Source organism: Pteropus medius, unplaced genomic scaffold (assembly GCF_902729225.1).
Source record: "Pteropus medius unplaced genomic scaffold, Ma_sr-lr_union100, whole genome shotgun sequence".
Classification (NCBI taxonomy): domain Eukaryota; kingdom Metazoa; phylum Chordata; class Mammalia; order Chiroptera; family Pteropodidae; genus Pteropus; species Pteropus medius.
This window is the reverse complement of record NW_024350927.1, coordinates 4059693-4078551: the sequence shown is the minus strand read 5'-3', so window position 1 is coordinate 4078551 and position 18859 is coordinate 4059693. Positions and strand designations below refer to the sequence as shown.

The 18859-nt window shown below is 54.8% G+C and overlaps 1 protein-coding gene and 2 long non-coding RNA genes across 3 annotated transcripts in view; 2 read left to right on the top strand and 1 right to left on the bottom strand.

Annotated features, from left to right (window-relative positions):
- DHRS3 (dehydrogenase/reductase 3) overlaps positions 1-16169 on the bottom strand; it is a 34121-nt gene extending 17952 nt beyond the window's left edge. Inside the window, exon 1 of the mRNA XM_039842179.1 lies at positions 15135-16169. Within this exon, the coding sequence (XP_039698113.1) occupies positions 15135-15329 (195 nt within the window). The 5' untranslated portion in view covers positions 15330-16169. The remainder of the gene's footprint in view (positions 1-15134) is intronic.
- Positions 14232-15406, top strand: LOC120585803 (uncharacterized). The gene is made up of 2 exons (XR_005648524.1): positions 14232-14286; positions 14519-15406. It is a non-coding gene; the product is annotated as an uncharacterized LOC120585803 (long non-coding RNA).
- Positions 16170-16274: 105 nt separating the features above from the next.
- Positions 16275-18859, top strand: part of LOC120585802 (uncharacterized) — a 14771-nt gene continuing 12186 nt past the window's right edge. The window contains exon 1 of the long non-coding RNA XR_005648523.1: positions 16275-17384. This is a non-coding gene — a long non-coding RNA (uncharacterized LOC120585802). The remainder of the gene's footprint in view (positions 17385-18859) is intronic.

The window sequence follows — 18859 nt, the reverse complement described above, 5'->3', positions numbered from 1 at the left end:
AGGAGGGGGCGGGGTTGGGGTTGGGGCGTGGATGGGGAGGGCGGTGGGTGCGGATGGGGGGGTGAGGGGTCCCCCTCCCGCGGCAGGGACCGCCTGCGCTTCCTCCCTCCAGCCCAGCGGTAAACAAACGCGGTGATGTCACGAGCGCCGCTGACCTGCGGCTGAACCCAGAGCTGTAAATGAGATGCAAGGTGCCAGCAGCCTCCGGGCCTCGCAGCCTGCGAGCCACACACGCTCCTCCGCGCCGGCCTGAGGTTACCCCAGCTGCACACACGGACAGGATGCTGCAAACGCCACCAGACATTGCAACACGCAGCCAGTCTGCTGGCCGCAGCATGAACCGTCCCGACGCCCTCCTCCACCGCCCCCCTGGCGGGCACTGGCCCAGCTGGAGCTCGGCCTCCCTCCTCTGGAGCATCCCAGGGGGCTGGCAGCTTCCCCACATCTGGGGTCAGCCTCTCCACTAGGGACCCCTGCTGTGCCTCCCCAGGGGGCCTCCAACCCTCACCTGGGCTTCCGGGGTCAGCTTTGGGCTTTCTACCCACGAGATTGGGGCAGTACCTGTCTTTGCACTCAGCTTTCTGGAAAGCTCATTTCTCTTTAACGAGGCTGGTGCTGTAGGCTCTTTCTCCAAGTGTAAGATGCCAAAGTGTCTGCACCAGCCACTCCCCTCCCCCACCAAGCAGGAGACCACCCTTTATTCCAGGGAACTCCCAGGAGGGCCTGGACTGCCCTGAGGAGTGGAAAGCAGCAGGGCTGGGCAGGCTGGCCAGCAAGCACTCTGCTCTGGAGTTGATTTGCTGTGTGACTTTTGGATGAATCACTTGGCATCTCTGGGCTTCACCATCTCCCCCGGGGGCAGGGCAGGGAGGAGTGGGGAGAATCCAAAGTGGCCTCCCTGTCCTGGTGTGGGAAAGGTCACAAGTGCGAGAAGCCCTCACCAGGCTTCAGGGGTTAGTTAGAAGCCTCAGGTGCAGGGCCTGGCACAGTGAGAACTCGGACACACTCAGGGAAACCAAGGCAGGCCTTCTCTTCACAGGTTTGCCTCCCAAACTTGGCCTTCGGGGTTCACTGTGAGCCAGGGCTGTGGAAACATATGAATAAATAGTCCCATGGGCCCAAGGACCCCACACACGGCTTCCCCTACTTGGACCCCACCAACTCAGGTCCTTGTGGGGTTTGGGGAAACCTAGAAATGACCCCAGGTCTTTAAGAAGCGCCCCGGGAATGCAGCGGGCACAGCTTCCCTTTCACTGAAGTTAATATTTAAATCTCTCTCCCTTGTGACACCCTGTTTTATTGTCTTCACAGCATGTTGTCACTGTCTGAAAGTTTAAGTCATTCGTTTGCTTGTTTATCGTCTCTCCCTCTCCCCTGACACACACACACTCTCTCTCTCTCTAGAACTGAGGCTCTCACCCCAGCACCTGGCTTGGTAACCGGGTGCCTGGTGCGTATGTGTATGTGGACGAATGAATGAAATAATGTGCCTCCCCTGTGAATGGGATGATAACGTCCCTCGAGGGGACCTCGGGAGGGACAAAGTTGACCACCCATGCGGCATGGCTATCATGAGGACCAGCCACATCATTTGCCGGGCCTCGTGCAAAATGAGGATTCGGGGCCCGTAGTTCCAAAATTATTGAGAATTTCAAGATGGTGACAGCAGGGAATTAACAATCGCAGGACCCTTTCTGAGCGTAGAGTCCTGTGTGACATGTCACACGTCACATGTCACACACCCAGGAAGTTGGCCAGGGCGATGACACAGAGGATGCTCAACAGCAGTACCCGGGGGACTGAATGCCATGTCGCCCACCAGCCTTCCACCCCTTCCGTGGGCAGCAGGGCTACCGTGTGATACAGAGTGCACAACGCATCCCAAACAGACAGCTGACAACGGCTCGCTAAGAGGTGCCTGCTCTCCGCGCGCATGTGCAAAAAGCAAAAGCCGTCAGCACGGAAGCATATTAAAGTTAGGGGCAAACGGAATTGGAGAACAGTCATCGCCATAATAAAGCCTCAGCTTCACAACCAAAACAAGACTCAAATCCTTTTTTTCCCCCTTCATTTGACTCATACATTTAGGCAAGTCCTCAAGGGGCTGTGTATGGACCTGAGCTACTGGTCCACTTTAGAGAAGCGGCACTGAGGTCCTGGAAATGTCAAAGGCATGGCCAGAAGGCAGCTGACCTGGGACCCGAGCCTGACAACACTTCTGAGAGCTGCTGGCAGAGGTGAGAATATAGCTGTAGTTTTGGGAAAGGAAAGGCGAGGTTTTTATCAGAGTCACTCTCTCAGCATCCCCTTCCTACCCCTACCTGAAATCTGGAGGTCCCTGAGCTCGGGTGTCCCAGGGAGACCCTCAACTAATTAAGTATAATTTATGGACTGGCCTCCCAAGGACAAGCTTTAAATTACTTGTAAGCCATGCCAGGGTAACTCTCTAACCTACGGCTATTAATTAGAAATCGGTTCAATCTCTGCTGGACGAAGGTCAAATGCTATGGAGTTGACCCTTTTGGCTGGCTGGCGTCCAGCTCTCGGGCTGGGGATCTGGGCCCGGAGGACTGGGACATTCAAGGGAAATGACAGGACATTGCAACGGGAAGTGGCCTGGTCGGCACATCCTGCATAAGGCCAGGATGCTGGGAGCAAGCCCGCGTGGGCCTCGGCCCAGGAAGCCAGGCAAAGCGGGCTTTTCCCTGAGCACCGGCCCTGCAGAAAGTAGGTGTCAGTGGTCCACAGAGAGGCCCTATCCCTCCACCATCGGAGAATCGGGCCTCCCTCCCCTTCCATTCAGCCAGTCTGGTCGCGAATGCTGTGGAAACCCATCTTTGGCTCCCTGGTGCTTTCCCAATCAAGTCTATACTCCACCCCAAGGCCACCAAGCACTGTGAGGTCTGGCCCTGCCCAGCTCCCACAACTCCCCACTCGCACTTGAGTTCGAGTCAGCCCAGACTCTGTGGCATTCCTCGATGGGACCAAACTCTCTCATCTGCCACTTTCCAGACACGCTCTAACCCTCTGTTTTCCTTCGGGCCCCCACCTCATCTTTGATTTCTCGCCTGAGACCCCAGCCCTCGCCATTGCTACCCTTCCTTCCCCAGAAGCTAGCCTGCTTGGATTCAGATTTCATGACTTGTGTGTGCTGTGTGACGTTAAGCAAGTATTTAACTTCTCTGAGCCTTAGTTTTCTCAATTTTCAAACAGGGTCAGTAATAGTTCCTATCTCACAGGGTTGTTCTGAGGAGCAAATTAGATTGTCCCTGTGAATTACTCAGTATGTAAGAAGAACTTTATTAGCAATTCAGAGACTGGCTGGAAGCCATGCCCAGAGCTGCCTATCATGACACAGTGTCACTGGGGGCTCCCGGTCCATCTTTCCAGCAGGACTGTGGTTGGGACCCAGAACTCGATGTATTTTTTCCCTGCCATGCCCACTTGGTGCCTGTGACCAAGGAACGCGCCCCCTGTGTATCCTCCCCTCCTGTCAGACCTACCCCCACAGGGAGCCTTCTGTAAGACCCAGAGTTTTCTGTGGAGCAGCTGCCTACTCAGTGAGGGACCAATTAAAACCTCCCATTTCTGATTTGGTTTCCAAGGGCAAACCCTCTCCTGTGACATCCTACTGCCCTAGTCACATTGCCAGCTGCTCTGAGGCAGGAATTGTGACATCTTTCACCCCTGGTGACTCTGGGTGGCTCCTGAAATGGAGCTTTGCATTCTCCTGGTACTCGGGGCGGACCTAGCCGCATTTTCTGAGCCCCTGGCTGGCATGGTCTGTAACCTCCTGGAGTCCTCCGCATGACCCTGGGAGGTCGAGAGTAGCACTGTCACTTCATAAATGAGAAAACCAGGCTCAGGGAATGTGGCCCGCAGAATAATGGCCTCCCCCAAGACGCTCACATCCTAATCGCCAGAACCTGGAAATATGTTACCTTACCTGGGAAAGGGGGATTGAGGTTGCAGGTAGAATTAAATTTGCTAATCGACTGACTTTAAGGTAGACAGAGTCTCCTGGATTATCCAGGTGGGCCAGATTAATCACGTGGGGCCTCAGCAGTGGAAGAAGGGGACAGAAAGGAGAGGGAGAGACATGTGACTGACTCTGGAAGCTGGGTCAGAGTGACGCAACCCTGCTGGCTTCGAGACGAAGGGGCCACGTGCCAAAGAACGCAGGCGGCCTCTAGAAGCTGGAAAAGCCAAGGAAACGGATTCTCCCCCAGAGCCTCCAGAAGGAACGCAGCTCTGACACCATGATTTGCGCCCCGTGAGACCCGTGTTGGACTTCCGACCTCTCGAACTGTAAGAGAACAGACCTGTGCTGTTTTTAGCCACGCAGTTTGTGGCAGCGTGTGAGAGCACCCGCAGGAAGCTCGTATGGAGAGGTTAGGGGACTTGTCCAAGGCCTTCAGCCAGGGGAGCTGGACTTGAAACCCCGGTCTGATGGCTCCCAAGTCTGGGCTCTCAGTGGCATAGCAGACCCTCCTCATGCTAACCTATCATCAGTTAAAACGAACCCTCTCCGTCATAAAGGAATGCCCCAGAGGGCTTAGAGTGGATAAACAAGACCCACAGCCCCGCCATCGTGGCCAGCACGTCCTAAACACCCATTTTGTGCTCAGGGCTTTTGAAACATTATCTCTTTGGATCCTCATTTTACAGATGAGGAAACAGGCTCAGAGAGGTCTAGTAACTTGCCCCGAGCCACTCAGCGAGCGGGCGGAAGAGCCCCGTATGTATTTGGTTGGTTGACTCCCAAGCTCAAAATCTGAATCAGTATTCCATACTGGCTCCTTGAGGGAGAAAAAACAAAATGAACATGGGTGTGCAAGCTCACATGTGTGAGCACACGTGCACACACACACATACACCCATCTGTCAACACAAATGCTCAAGAGGTGGCCCCCAAACCAGGACAGTGGATCTGGGAGCCCAGCACGCCCAGTCCACATTGCCCGTGCCCCTGGCGGGCAGTGAGGACCCTGCCCCCTCTGCTGCGTGTTCACATGGAAGTGGCCCGGAAAGGTGAGATGAGACACCCTCTTTTTGCCCAGTGAGATGTGGGGACATGGGATACGGGAGCCGAGGGTGGCCTGACTTCACCGAGTGTGCCTGGCAGGACTGCCTGCCTGCAGGAAGGTCATGCTGCCCTCTGTGGTCACGCTGGGCTGGCCAGCTGAGCTCAACTGTGTCCGCCCCCTATTCTGGGAGCTCTAAAGGACCCCAGAGACTCTTCCTCCCACCTGGAATGACCCGGTATCAGCTCCCTCTGCTCACCTGCCTGCAGCCTGAAAGGAGAGAGCGGCTTCTCACATCCAGAGAACGCCACCACCAACAGTGACCTAGCAAAGGGACGGCCTCTATTCTCCTATCACAGTGGCCTTCAATCTAGAAAAAATTACAGAGGTCTGTTGAGGACATGCTCGGCCACCTGGAGTGGCTGCTCATTTCGTCTCTTTGAACTACAAACTTCCTGATGGCTTTTCAACCCCGAAAAGCCATCTGATCTTTCTACCTGGAGAGTGTCAGTAAATGACCTAAAGGGTCCATAGAACTAGACCCGGGACTGGCTGACAGACAGGCCCACATCTCCTGAAGTTTCTGCTCGGGATGACTGACAGCTGGGTTGATCCCTCCACAAGGAGGAGGACGGGACATCTCCCGAGTCCCTTTGCTCCTGGTAGCGACACCCTTATTTCACTCACGGAAGCCCACCTCCCCACTTTCAAACACCGCGGTTTGGCCGGGGCCGGTACATGGTTGGCTCAGGGACAGGCCTGTGACCCACCGCTGGCCAATCAATCATTGACCCACTGCAAGTGATGGCTTTGGGCTCAACCCAATCACAGCCAGGGAGACTCAGTCCCTGGACCCCTCCGGAACTGCTGGGCAGAGGACACTAGTCCGTCCACTCTCCTGGGAACTGGGGAAATTCAGGCAGCAGGGGCAGACGTGAGCAGCCCCGTGGCAGACAGGACCTGCCTGAAGAGAGACTGACTCCTGACAACACGGTGTGAGCCCCCGGAACCACACCTGGAGTCAGACCTACCCAGGGACCTTCTGGTCACGCCAGTCAATAAACCAATAGAAAGGACACCTCCAGACCCGCCATCAGAAAAGCTGTAGTGCGTGATATCGGACCTGTTTAGACTCCTTGGCTGCTAACAGCACACGTTGCACAGACTCTCCTTGGGGGTTGTTGGCGTGTTCTGTTCTGTTACATAGAAAGATGAACTGAGAGGCAATCAAAGTCACTGGTTCAAGAGCAGGCACCCTCGGTTCAAATCCCACTGGGTCACTTACTAGCTGTGTGATCTTAAGTTATTGACTCTCAGTCTTGACCAGTTCAAAGAAGGTAATAATAGTACCCATGAAGGAGCTTACTGGGGGGACTCAATGACTTTATTACATGTAAAGTGCTCAGAATGGTTCCTGCACATAGTAGGTGCTCACTAATCATAGGCTCTAATTAGTATGATGGGTCGGTCATGTATTCGCCCAGGCAACAAACATTTATTAAGCACCTACTATGTGTCAGATACTGTGCCAGGCGCCTAGGACACTTGATGAGTAAGAGGACATGTCCCCTGTCCCCCAAGAATCTTATAATCTTTTGGAGAAGACACAAGGCAACGAGCAGCCATAGAGTGTGGTGAGTTGCCATGGTAACCAATAGCTTTGGCCTCACCACAACCCAGTTGAGCTACTTGGACGCAGAGATGAAAATGACTAATACTCACTCAGGGGAAGTTGGGCGGTTGTCAGGGGAGGGGGCGGTGGGGACCAGAGCAGAGGTCAAGCCTCGGACCAGACTCCACCTCTCGGCTGCAGAAGGGCCTGCACTGGACCAGTCCCTGCCCAGGAGGAAATCTCTGCTGTCACCAGTCATCTTAGCAGGCTCTGAGCCTCCCTATGGGGACGGTGATTCCCTCCCACTGATTTCTAGAAAGGGTCAAGAGCTGAAATCTCCGAGGGCTTCTGTGGCACGGGCAGATTCCTCCCCTTCCTTCCTGGGGAATTGTGGTCCTTTCCCAGGACCAGGGAGAGTTCGGTCAGCGGGTTCTTTGCCTTTTGCCCCATCATACCCAGTAGAGCGTCTGGCCCAATAAGCAAAAGGTGCAGAGCTGGGGCCAGGGGGTTGTCCACTGTGCCCCTTCCCTGACTGGACAGAGCCATCACTTCTCGGGTATGTTGTCATGCTGAATTAGGAGGTGTGGCTACATTATCATACTGAATCTTCACACAGGCATTTTTCAGATGGGGGAAACTGAAGCGCAGAGAGATAAGGTTACCTGTCCAAGGTCACACCGCAGGTCGCTCGGAGGGCCCCCAGGATTTATGGGATCAGGAATTGGCTCCCAGCAGCCCTGGTGGGCACTGCAAATTGCATAAGTGCTCCGGCTGGTAGGCTGGCCTCTACCACAGAGAAGACCTTGGCACCTGTGACACTGCCTGTGGGTTGGTCCTTGGCTTTGGGGCTGGGGTGGCCATGTCACATTTGCCTAAGGCCGGGTCCCTGTGGGGCAGTTTCCATTAACACACAAATCTTACATGGAATTCTAAGCTATGGAGCAGAAGTGAAGCTAATCTAGTTAAGAGGAGGTGGGGGCCCCTCAGAACTGTCTGCTCCACTGCCCACACGGCCCTCAGGTGCTCTGGAACGCAGTTTGGAAATTTGGTTTCAGAACCTCAACTGGAACTGGTGTTAGGGGCTGCCTAGGGACCGTCAGGGCTCAGGTGGGCCAGAGGCCAGCAGAAGCGGGTCGGGCAGACAGAAGACAATTGTCTATAAACACTCCCAGGAGTATGTTTCAGTGTGGACCAAATGACCATATGGTTCATTGATCCGGATGCTTTTCTAGCCCCTTCCCTGAAAGGCCACCAAAAGGGAACTCAAGTTCACATGCCCTGGAGCAGGGGATGGCCGGTGGTGTCAGAAAGGCTTGGGCTGGGTGGCCTTTGCTAGGCTGACTGCTGTTGGTATTAAGCACCACCAGGCCGCAGATCTGTGCTATCCACCCTGGGCTTGGCCCTGGCTTCTGGGCTGCAGGACACCAGAGTGTCCTGAAGGAGTTAGGTGGGTTTTGATCAGATCTACAGCCCAAGCCTCTTGGTATCTGGGATAGGCGTGAAGGCACACACACGTGTGTGTGTGTGTGTGGGGGGGCTGGTCCAAGGACCCCAGAAAAGTATAAAAATGTACATCTTTCCACATCCTTCTTGGGGCAGGGTTTACACTTTCTTCAGATCCTCAAAGGGCTCAACACTAGCAAAAGATTAAGACTTATTACAACTCCCCCAGCAGCCATCTCCTTCAAGAAGTCCTCTAAGGTTTCTCTCCATTTACGGTGACAGCTCCTGTCTTTGGTCTATCAAAGTTCTCCAGTCACTTCAAAGGATCCAGCTAGGTGACCTCAAGTGTAGCTAGCACTCTCTCGTGCCTGAATGCAGTCCCCTTGCATAGTTGAGGTGCTACACTGGTTCTCCAATGAATGAAATATGGCCACTGGTTTCCTGCTTATCAGTTAGTTGTTTCAAGCAAAGCCTGATAACCAATGACTACCTTAATCCCCTGGCAAGTATCCCAGTCATTGTATGCAAATACTGCTACTCAGTACTTACAAAAATGTTTTTGTAAAAGTAAATTTAACTACATCCTGTTGACTCCTATACTGCTTATCAGTCCTCTCTACAGAACCCTCTGTGTACCGGGCCCCATTATTCAACAGCTCGTCTCTTGACCTCTCCATAACCCTTACTGGGGTGGGCGGGCCAACCTGAGGTTATTTGTTCACCCCCATGGGCAGTGTGGCCCTCCACCCCACCTGGACTAGGTCCTGTGCCTTTGCAGGGTGAAGGCAGCTGACCCGGTCTCCAGCCCCCTAAAAATGCCCACGGATTTGCCATCCAGCCTAAGTCATGTCCTCTAGTCCTTGTCATCCCGAGTCTGCCTCCTGACACCCTCCAATTGCTTAAGGACCTCTCTAAAGTGTTGACCAATACCGAGCACCTTACCCATCCCCCACCCTGCTTGGCTCCACCCTGCCTGCTCCCCACCCTGCTATATGCCACCCCTGCCCTGCTCCCCCCTACCCTGCTCCCCACCCTGCCCATATCCCCATCTCTGCCCTGCTCCCCCACCAGCCCTGTTCCCCATCTCTGCCTTCCCCACCTTGCATATCCCCACCCTGCACTCTCCCTCCTCTCCCCGTCGCTCGCTCTGCTCCGTCGCTCGCTCTGCTCCGGCCACGCTGGCCTCGCACCCCCCAGGCACATTCTCTCCTCACAGCCCTTCGTCTTCTCTCTGCCCGGAAACGCCGCTCCCTCCTTCCCGGCCTTGGCCTCTTCCGCCCGCCAGGCCTCATTTCTTTCTCCTTTGCACTTACTATGATGTAACGCGCTATCTGTTTTATGTTTCCCGCGTATTATCCGTCTGCCCCCCTCGCTAAACTGTTGGCTTTCCACGGTGGGGACGTTTGTCTGCTTTGCTCGCTGCTGCATCCCCAGTGCGGGATGGCGCCTGGCGCACAGAAAGGGCACGATAGGTTTGTCGAATGAATGACAGAGTCCCTCCAGCCGTTCATTGGCTAACCTGTTCTGGCATGTGGCACTCTCTTTCTGAGAATCTGGACCTGCCCTCATTTTCAGGCCTCTAGTGCCACATTCTCTAAGGGCTGTCTGACGTCCCCGGCAGACAGAGGCACATCGCAGAATGCCGCGTGAAGACGAAGGGGAATATGTTGGGTCCAGAACCTTTCCTGCACTGATGCCCAGAACCACACCGGATTTGGGTGGTGGCGGGTTGAGATCAGGCCTTTGGGGACAAGTGGCAGTGATTGCAACAACCAGATCCCTTTCCTGGATGGAAAACGACAGCTATGGGCTACTTTCTCATGAACTTGGCTGAGATGATTTTCTCAGTAACAACTCAACCAAGAAGAAATGGAAATGGACCAGAGAAGTAAGCATAATGCCAAGGATTTCGGAAGGGCTCTGTGTAGGGGTCAACGAATGCCCTGGGCTCTGAAAAGCTGGAGTCCGAACAAAAATTATTAGCAGATGGACTAGGTAGGCCGAAGAGGGACTTGTTGACTCAGGTTCCATGTTGCTGGATCCGGGGACTATTCTCTGAAGCCCAAATAGACAATTTTGTGATTTTAGAATGAAAACGGCAAGTTCTGCTTGACATCCTAGTTGGGAAACTCAGGCCCCTCAGTCCCTTGAAAGTTACAGGTTGAAAAAATTAACATTTTCTATAAGAGTTGAAATGAATCCTTTGCAACTGAATTGCTTCTTTTTCATTAAATGGAATCTGCTGATTAACAAGAAAGTCTGAGATCTGCTGGCATTTAGGACAAATTTTTTTTGCATAAGTCTCTTTGCAGCTCAGGAAGCTTGGCAATTGGTTGCTTTCTTGGGATGGTTGATCCACGATACAAGAATTTTAGAGCAGGCCAGGATCTTAGCAATCGCTGTGTCCTCTCTCATTTCATAGGTATGCTTCTTAGCTGCAGCCTGGAGCAGGATGCTACTTTTTTCCAGGGTCTAGAATTGAGTCTCTGGTCTCCCAGCTCAGGTGAGCCAGGCCACAGGAGGCGTGGCCCTAGATGTGGCTGCCTTTGTCCCCCAGAGGAAGAAGGTTGTACCAATAACAGGAAGGTGTTTGTCCATTCATGAGACAGCCCAAATTGTAAGGCCCATTGTCTGAAACCCAAGGGCCGGATGCTATAAGCTGAAAAGCTTCTAGATGCCCACAGGTAGGGCAGGTAGCCTGTCATCCTACTTCTGAGCTGGCTCAAATGGGAGCCCAGTACTTTGCCCAGAAATTCCCTGCAAAGGCTGCCTTCAGGGTGAGGATGGGGGAGTGGGCCACTGCTGTCTCCCAGGCCACCCCTGCCTTTGTGGCCTTCATCACACATCGGTTGTTTAATACAGCTATTTTGCCCTGATCGTTCTGGCATCCACAAGATTGCCTGTCTGAATCTCTCTCCTCTCTTTCTCCTTTTTCCTATTCTCATCAATACCGGCCTAAATCAGAGTCTGAGATACAAACTCCCAGCTCCCTATCCCACCCTAATATTTTCTTTATTTGCCCCCTGCTCCCCTCCCCCAGTTTCAGCCAGGTACACAGCCTTTGATCAGGTGGTCTCTTGCACCTGGCTGCCCTTCTCACGCTCCCGGTTAAAACTCTTGGCCTTCTTCAAGGCTCACTGAAACGCTACCTCCTTCGCGAAGCCTGCCGTGAGCTAGACTAACAGCTCCACTGGGCTTCCTCTGCGTAGTGTCCTCTCAAAATGCATGTCCACCTGGAACCTCAGAATGTCACCTTATTTGGAGATAGGGTCTCTGGAGATGTAATTGGTGCAGAATCTCAAGATGAGGTCATACTGAATTTAGTATGTGCCTAAATCTAGTGACTGGTGTCCTTATAAGAGGAGAGGACACAGAGACACTCAGAGAGACAGGGAAGAAAGGCTTGTGAAGATGGAGGCAGAGATTGGGGTTCTGCTGCCATGAGCGAAGGAACACCAACCAGGAGCCGCCAGGAGCTGGAAGAGGCCAGGAAGGGTTAGCAGGGTGCAGGGCCCTGCTATCACCTTGAGTGCAAAGTTCTGGCCTCCAGAACTGAGACAATAAATTGCTATTGTTGTAAGCCCCCCAGTTAGTGATCATTTGCTATGGTGGCCACAGGAAACTAATGCACACTGTAATTTACGCCTTGGCTGTAAGCACCTGCCCACGTCTCTGTGTCTTTGTTAATTTTCGTTGTACCCATCTCTCTCTCTGGGCTCAGAGCTGCATCAAAACCTAATAGACACCTCAGGCAAGTTTGCTGAACTAGGTCTCGCAAAGACCTCATTGTCACGGGAGAGTTGGGCCTGGGCCTGCCCCTGTGCCTGCCCCTGTGCCAGGCCGGGGAAGGGTCTGGGATTTGCTGAGTGGAGGGGATAAAGACTGGGAGTCGCAGATCTACGTAAAGGGCTAGTTCCTGGCCAGCTACTTTAGGAACCGGGCCATAGACTCATGTGCTGGAAATTCAGTAATAGCAAGCCAGGCAGATGCGACTCTGAGCCAGTTCTCATACTACCTCTCTGAAATGGGTCCCTGAGTTCCTCGATGGAGAGATTGGGCCCTGGTATGTGACCTCTGCCCCCACGGGGCCTGCAATCATGGCCCAGGGCTCCTGTTCATCCCCTTCCTCATACTGTATTGAAGGCTGGAACAGCTACTGCAAATACCTCCAAGTAAACAGTTTCTTCTTCCTCCTCCCCCCGCCCCAGGGCTTCCGCTAAAACCAACTCAAGGTCAAAGACTGGAGGCTGGGCCAGCTGACTAGCTAGCCAAGAGCCTTGGGGCAAACAGAAATGAGCCCAAGCTCTATGAATGCTTTAGGGATGAATTCCAGGACATAGAAAATTAAAAAGGAGTGTGGTGGGCAATAACCCAGCAAGAGCCTTCCCCTTAAAGACCCTAAGCATAAGTGGCTCTGCCTTGGTGACATCGGTACATAGTAGGAAAGGAGAGATGTCTCCAGGTCTGGAGCCTTTGTGTCCCTTTAAGAAAAGCTGTCATCTGGGTCACCTTTGCAGCCTAAGGCACACTACTGCCCACAAATATTGCCAAATCCTGTTTGACTCAAGGTCATTATGTGAAACTGGATTATCACTTCCCCCCCAAAGTAAACAGACGTCTCTGGACATTGCAGCTGTTTGCAGACTCAGGTCTTCTTCCTTTTTTATTTTTATTTTTTTCTTTTGGGGGACTTTCCCCTCCAGGTCCAATCCCGCCCAAACCTAGGCTGGAAGGGCTCTCAGATGCAGGGAGGAGAGTCCTGTGGGGTTCACATTGTCTCCAGTCTCACATCGCTGCAGGCTACGGGTGGCTCCACCCTCCCCAGCTCTCTCCAGCCCCTCTAGGACCACCCTAAGCCCACTTTTCACACAGCTCACTGAGCCATCTCCTGTAGATTCCCCACTCCACAACACTCTTTGTCCCCAAGTCCACCGGGCCCCCAAACACTCCTAGGTCTGGAGATTGTCCCAAGTCCCTCTCACTGGACTCGGGCAAGAAGCCACGATTCCAAATTCCCCACCGTGACAGCAAGTGAAGGCTCATTAAAAAGTAGCTGGAGTAATTGGTCAGATAATTATGAGTTCCAGGGAGCGCTGCTGGTCAATCCCGACTGGTCCCGTGACTGAACCTAGGTAGGGCAAATGACACAGGAAGTTTCATAGGCCCCATGGATCCTGTTTCTGGTGACCGGATACCAACTTAAGACATATTTCTAATTAGCCCCTGCGTTTATTCCCTGGAAGAGATGGTCCATTCCGAGGGAGGCGGGGCGTGGTTCCCAGTGCGTGAACTAGCAGGGCCCACTCTGCAGGCCTCTGCCCTCCTCCCCCAGTGCCATATGCTTCTTTCTATTTAGACTTGTTTATAGTCAGTCAAGTTTTTCCAGATTGGCTAAAGGAGTTCTTCGTATGTCTACTGCAGCCAGTTACGAGAGTAGTAAGAGACTGGGCCAGGGCCTCGGCCAGCTAGAAGAGTCAGGAGAAAGTTTCTGTGGGACGCAGACAGCTAAGGAATGACAATCAACCCCACGCGATTGTCCCAAACCCCACACAACTGTCCCCAACGCCACATCCCCCTGCAAGGACACCCCCATCTGCCATCCTGATTCACTTCTGCAAAGGCTTTTGGGAGCCCTTCAATGTGGCATCACCCTAAGGAAACGAAACTGCTGAGAATAACTGTTACTTCTCCTTTTTCTGTGTGTGCAAGGGTTAAAAACACTTCCGAACTCCCCCTCCAACTGCAAGGTCAAGCAGCTGTCCAAACCACCCAAGGAGAAGCAGGAGCACGGGACAGCAGACCCCAGCTAGCTGGGCCAGGACAGGCCCCCCCGCCTGGCCGGTGTGGGAAGAGTTAATGGGCCATCAGCTCTGGCTGATAGCTCAGGCTCCAAAGTTCAGTCCCAGTCTGAGCCACCCCAGAGGAATTGTAAATCTCGGGGCAGTATTTAACAAAACAAAAGCAACCTGGAATTACATGCAGGTTTGGTTTTCTACAGTACATATTTACTTAATCTCCTAGGTATGTGGCTCCCTGTCAGATCAGCTGGCTTTGTGCTATTCTTCCACCCCCCACCCCCCACCCCGGCTCTCAACAGTTTAAGTTTCAAACGAATTCCCTATTTTCGCTCTTCCTCTTCACAGAGCTGGCTGGAGACACCCCGGCCGGCCCGCCTCAAATCTCTCTCTCCTTTGCTCTAGTCACTGGGTGAGTCAGCCCGGCTTGGGTCAGACTTGGGTGACAGCCGGCTCACCCTCCCCACTCTTGGGCACCAGGTCTGGGAAAACTGGAGGAAGAGGTGCTGAGACTACCAAAAAAAGTTAAAGGCAGCGTTTTTGAGGGACCCCTTCTGGGGCTGTATTGGGGGGAGGGGAAGGGTTGAAGGTGAGAACAAGGGCTCTTTATCGGCTGCTGGTTACCCTTGTCCGCTTCTCTCCAGATTTCCAGACACCTGGGCCTCTGAGTGCCTGTCAGGCCAGACTAGACCCTCCAAGACCGCTCTCGCCTTTTCAAACCCAAACCAAGTATCCCCTCTCTTCGTGCCTCCAGAGCTGCTGCAGCAGCCCAGGTTGGGGCTGGGAAGCCGGTTGCCAAGGAAAATAGAAGCGCCAGCTAGCGAGCAGGCGGCTCCCAGCTCGACCCAGGAGCGCACACACCCTGCACTCACCAGGGGGGTGGAAAACGGGAAGGCGAGCGGGGTGTGGGGGAGACACAGCACCGTCCCCAGGGAGGGCGCAATGTGGGAAATGGGTGGGTCTCCCAAGTTTCGGGGTGAGGGTGAACAGCCAGCCAGCCAGCCAGCGATCCCAAAGGAGTGGGTGAGCTCCTGACCTGCCAAAAAAACAGACAGTCCGGTGCCCGGGAAATTTACAAGGCGAAACTGACTAGCTCAGCATTTGCGGGTGGCGCAGAGGAGTCGGGTGGCCAGCGACCCTCAGAACCCCGGGCGCGGGTTCCGGCGGCGGCGGCGGCGGCGGCAGGTGGGCGCACCCCCGCTCCCGTGGTCCTCGGCACCTTCAGTCCCGCACCCCCTGGCTTCGCAGTCGCCCGCGTACCTTTCTGGCGCCGCGTTCCGCGAACTCGCGAGCGAGCTGGCGCCCGATGCCTCTGCCGCCGCCGGTGATGAGAACGTTCTCCCGCGACAGGTCCCGCAGCTTGGCGGGCAGCACCAGTCCGACGGCTGCTTTCGCCACCAGGTAGATCATCTGCAGGGAGAACACCACCAACGCGCCCAGCCATTTCCACACCATCCTCCGCGCCGCGGAGCCGGGCAGGGCGGGGGGCGAAACTCCCCGGACCGAACAAAACAGGAATTGAAAAAAAAAAAGAGAACACCCCAAACAATAATAAATAAACCGAATAAGGGGGGAGGAGAGAGAAGCGTCCCACCTGGCCAGCCTTGAAATCACCTCTTCCCAAATGCAAAGCACCGGGTGAGAAAAAAAAAAAAAAAAAAAAAGATAAATCCTCCTCGGGAGGAGAAAAAAAGCGTCTCAGAAGGTTGGGACGGTAAGAGGTGGAGGGGAAGTCGGAGGTGGGAAGTTCTAACAAGAAGTTTCTTGCCCCAGCCGCCGTTTCGGCTGGGGAATTCTCAGGTAATGTTTACAGGCTGACAGAGGAGTTTAGGTGGGAAGGAAAAAAAAAAAGGCACACCAACCACACGCGCGCACCCTGCTACAGTCCTGTGGTTTCAGTGCAAGACCATAAAAAAAAAAAAAAGCTGTTTCCAAATTGAGCGCTCCCCCCGCCCCCTTCTCCAGGGGGAAAAAAAGTGGGGGGGAAAGTGCTTGGAGCTCCCAATTTCAGCCCGCGAAAGTCTCCCGACTCATTGCTATTCTTGGGCTCAGGAAATTGCTTAAACACGCTCTGATTGCCAGCAACGTGCAGGAGAAGTGGGGGGTCCGGGTGTCAGTTTCTTTACGTGCATGGCTCGCCCTCGCGCGCGCTCGCTCTCCCCGGCTCCCTCCCTCTCTCTTCCAGCAGAGGCTGGGAGTTGCCGCTCGATCCCGCTCCCTCTCTCTCCCTTGTTAGCATTTATTGCCTTCTTTTTGTCCTTTCCAACTTGGAGAGGGCCCGGTGCGGAGCGCGCGTGGATGGGACGCCGGGGTCTGCGCCGCCTTATTCATTCGCTCCCGGGGCAGCAGCGACGCGGAGCGAGAGGGCGGCCCTTCGCGCCCCCCCCCCTCATTTTTTTAATATCCCATTAAGTCTGATTGACAGTTAAAGTTGGTCCAAGGCTTCACTCCGGTCCTTCTGAGTGGCTGCCGCGGCCTCCCCTCCCCCTGCCCTGTCGCGGGGCGCGCGCGCGGGCGCGCACTCGGGCTCGCTCCGACTCGCGCTCTCCCGGGGCCGGCTCCCCACTTTGCAAGCCGGGACTTGCTGGCGGTGCCTCCGAGGGCTCGCAGCCGTAACTCGAGCACGCTGGAACCGACTCCTGCGAACCGGCTCGCTCCTCGAGACATTCCTCCTTGCCCCGGACAAGGTCTCCCCGAGCTGGGGCGCCCAGGAACCAGGCGCCCGCCCCTGCGTTCCGGGCCGGCCCGGGGGAGCTCGCGCATGTCTTGATCCAACAAGGTCGCCCAGAGTTTATTTCAGGTCATTTGGTCACCCCCTGCCTGCAGGTAGGACCAGGAAGCCACTCCCGACCTTTGCCCAGACGTCTTCTGTCTTCACTTAGAGGTCACTTTCTAAAGCTGCCCCCAGTTCCTCACGTTGATGGGGGAAACAGCTGGGTAGCAGGATTTTGCTCTGAGGGGAAAGGGTGGGCAGGGTAAAGGAACCTCTGGCCCCAAGGTGCCAATAAAATCCCCATAAGATTAGCTGGGAGCATATTTATTGCTCATCTGGGCTAGAATTACCTTGACTGACAGCAATTTCCTTAATAACAAAAGCCTGTAAACAGACGTCCTAAACCTGCGCCTCCTCCGCTGTGCAGGGAGCCACTTCTCTCTCTGAGTCTCCTTGGGCAGCCCTGGTGGAGCACCCACGTTAGAACCACCTGCCCTCCCCCGACAAGAACGTCTCTTCTGCTGGAGGGTGGGACGCAGCTATTTAGAGATGTCTGTTGCAGGAAGGCTGGGAGGTGAGTCACTATAAAGCAGCCCCAGTTAAAAGTGTTGATGAGACTTGCCTCCCGCCGCCCCTGATGGTCCCTGGCCAGGAGCAGGGAGGGTGAGCCAGGGAGCAGCGGGAGACTTGCTCGGGCGGAGGGTGCTGAGCTTCAGCCACAGCGGTTCCCATTCCGCAGGAGTGGGCGCGCTGGAACCCGCGCGTCTCACGCTCCGCCCAGTTCTGCTGAGGATCCGGTGAGCAATGCTCATTTGGGGAGCGGGTGGCTGGGGTTTACCTCCTGGGCTGCAAAGACCCTCAAGTTCTGGGGAGAAGTTTTGCAGGGGAGGATCTTCCTTCCAGATGAATTGGGAAACTCGTTATCTGGAGAGCCTCTGGGAGAGCAAAAAGGGTTTAGAAGGAGGGGAATGATGGGGGGGGGCGGTTGCACTAGAGACTGCTACATTGAAAGCTTATATTCTGACATTTAATCCTCCCACTGACCTTGCAATGGGGGTATCATTATCCGCATTTGCCAGGTTACCCTTCCAGGAAGTGCAGGAGGGAGGGACCCAAGTTCAGGCCTGATTCCTGTTCCACACTATTCGGGCAGCAGAGGAGAGAGGGGCAAGATGATGCTCCCTCCCGCTCCATCCAGCCCTCCAGAAGTGTGACCCAAAGGCAGGCCATTGCTTTCATCTGACTCCCAGGCCACGGCTGAAGGCAGGATTCCAGCAGGGTGACTGCCTCCTCCTACCTTGGAGGTCCGTAAAAGTGGAAAAGAAATCCCGACCCTTCCCTGCCAGCGGTGCCTGGTCTCTGCCAGGCCTGCCAAGAAGACAACCCTAGCTGGAACGGGCCCACTCAGCCTGTCCTCATCTGTTATCCTCGAGGCCGCCTAGTGGCCTGGATGAGGCACTGCGCCTCCAAGCTGCCCCAGCCTCCGGCCTCCGGCCTCCCACGTTTCTGCGAACCCGCCAGCTGTCCTCTCAGCCCCGCTTCCCCACCACCCGCGGCTTTGTGGGGAGACTGAAGCACGGAGATGTGAAGCCGCTCGTCCACGCAGCCGTCAGTTCACCTATGTCCCCCGATCATCAACCAGCCACCCTACCCTGCTCACATGCCTGACCAGCCGGGGGACCCCCTAGGTCCTACTTACATTTTCCCTGGGTGTGTGTTTGACTGGGAAGGAGGTTGAGAACCCCAACTTGACCTTCAGTATATCAGGCCCTTTACGCATATTCTCACCTAATCTCCTTAACAGCATGAGGAGGTGGGTGTCATCATGTCTATTTAATGCAGGAGGAAACAGGCTCAAGCAAATCTAAGTCACAAAGCAGGGCCGCGCAGAGTGCTACCTCTCCCAGCCATCAGGTTTGGGGCGAAATCAGAGGAAAAAGGAACATGTCAGGTAATCCTAAAAGGAGTTGGGGTTGGTCTGTGGCCGGAAGCAGACACCTTTTTTCTCCTCGTTCCGCCTTCAGGATGTGGGTTTTGTGGGTGTGGCATCCCTGTGAGCCTCAGGCCTCTCCCATCATCAGCTGCCCAGAGAGGTGCTGTCACCTCCTCTGTGCCCATCCTGCCCCCTCCCCCTCCCAAGTTCCACGTGAAGATGAAGGTGAGGGGCACTGGGCTGAGGGTCCTTGTGATGTGGCTTCAGCGAGAACTGTGTGGGACACGATCCTCCCCCCATCTTCCCCCATCCTCAGCTCTTCCCTCTTGGTACCCCCTC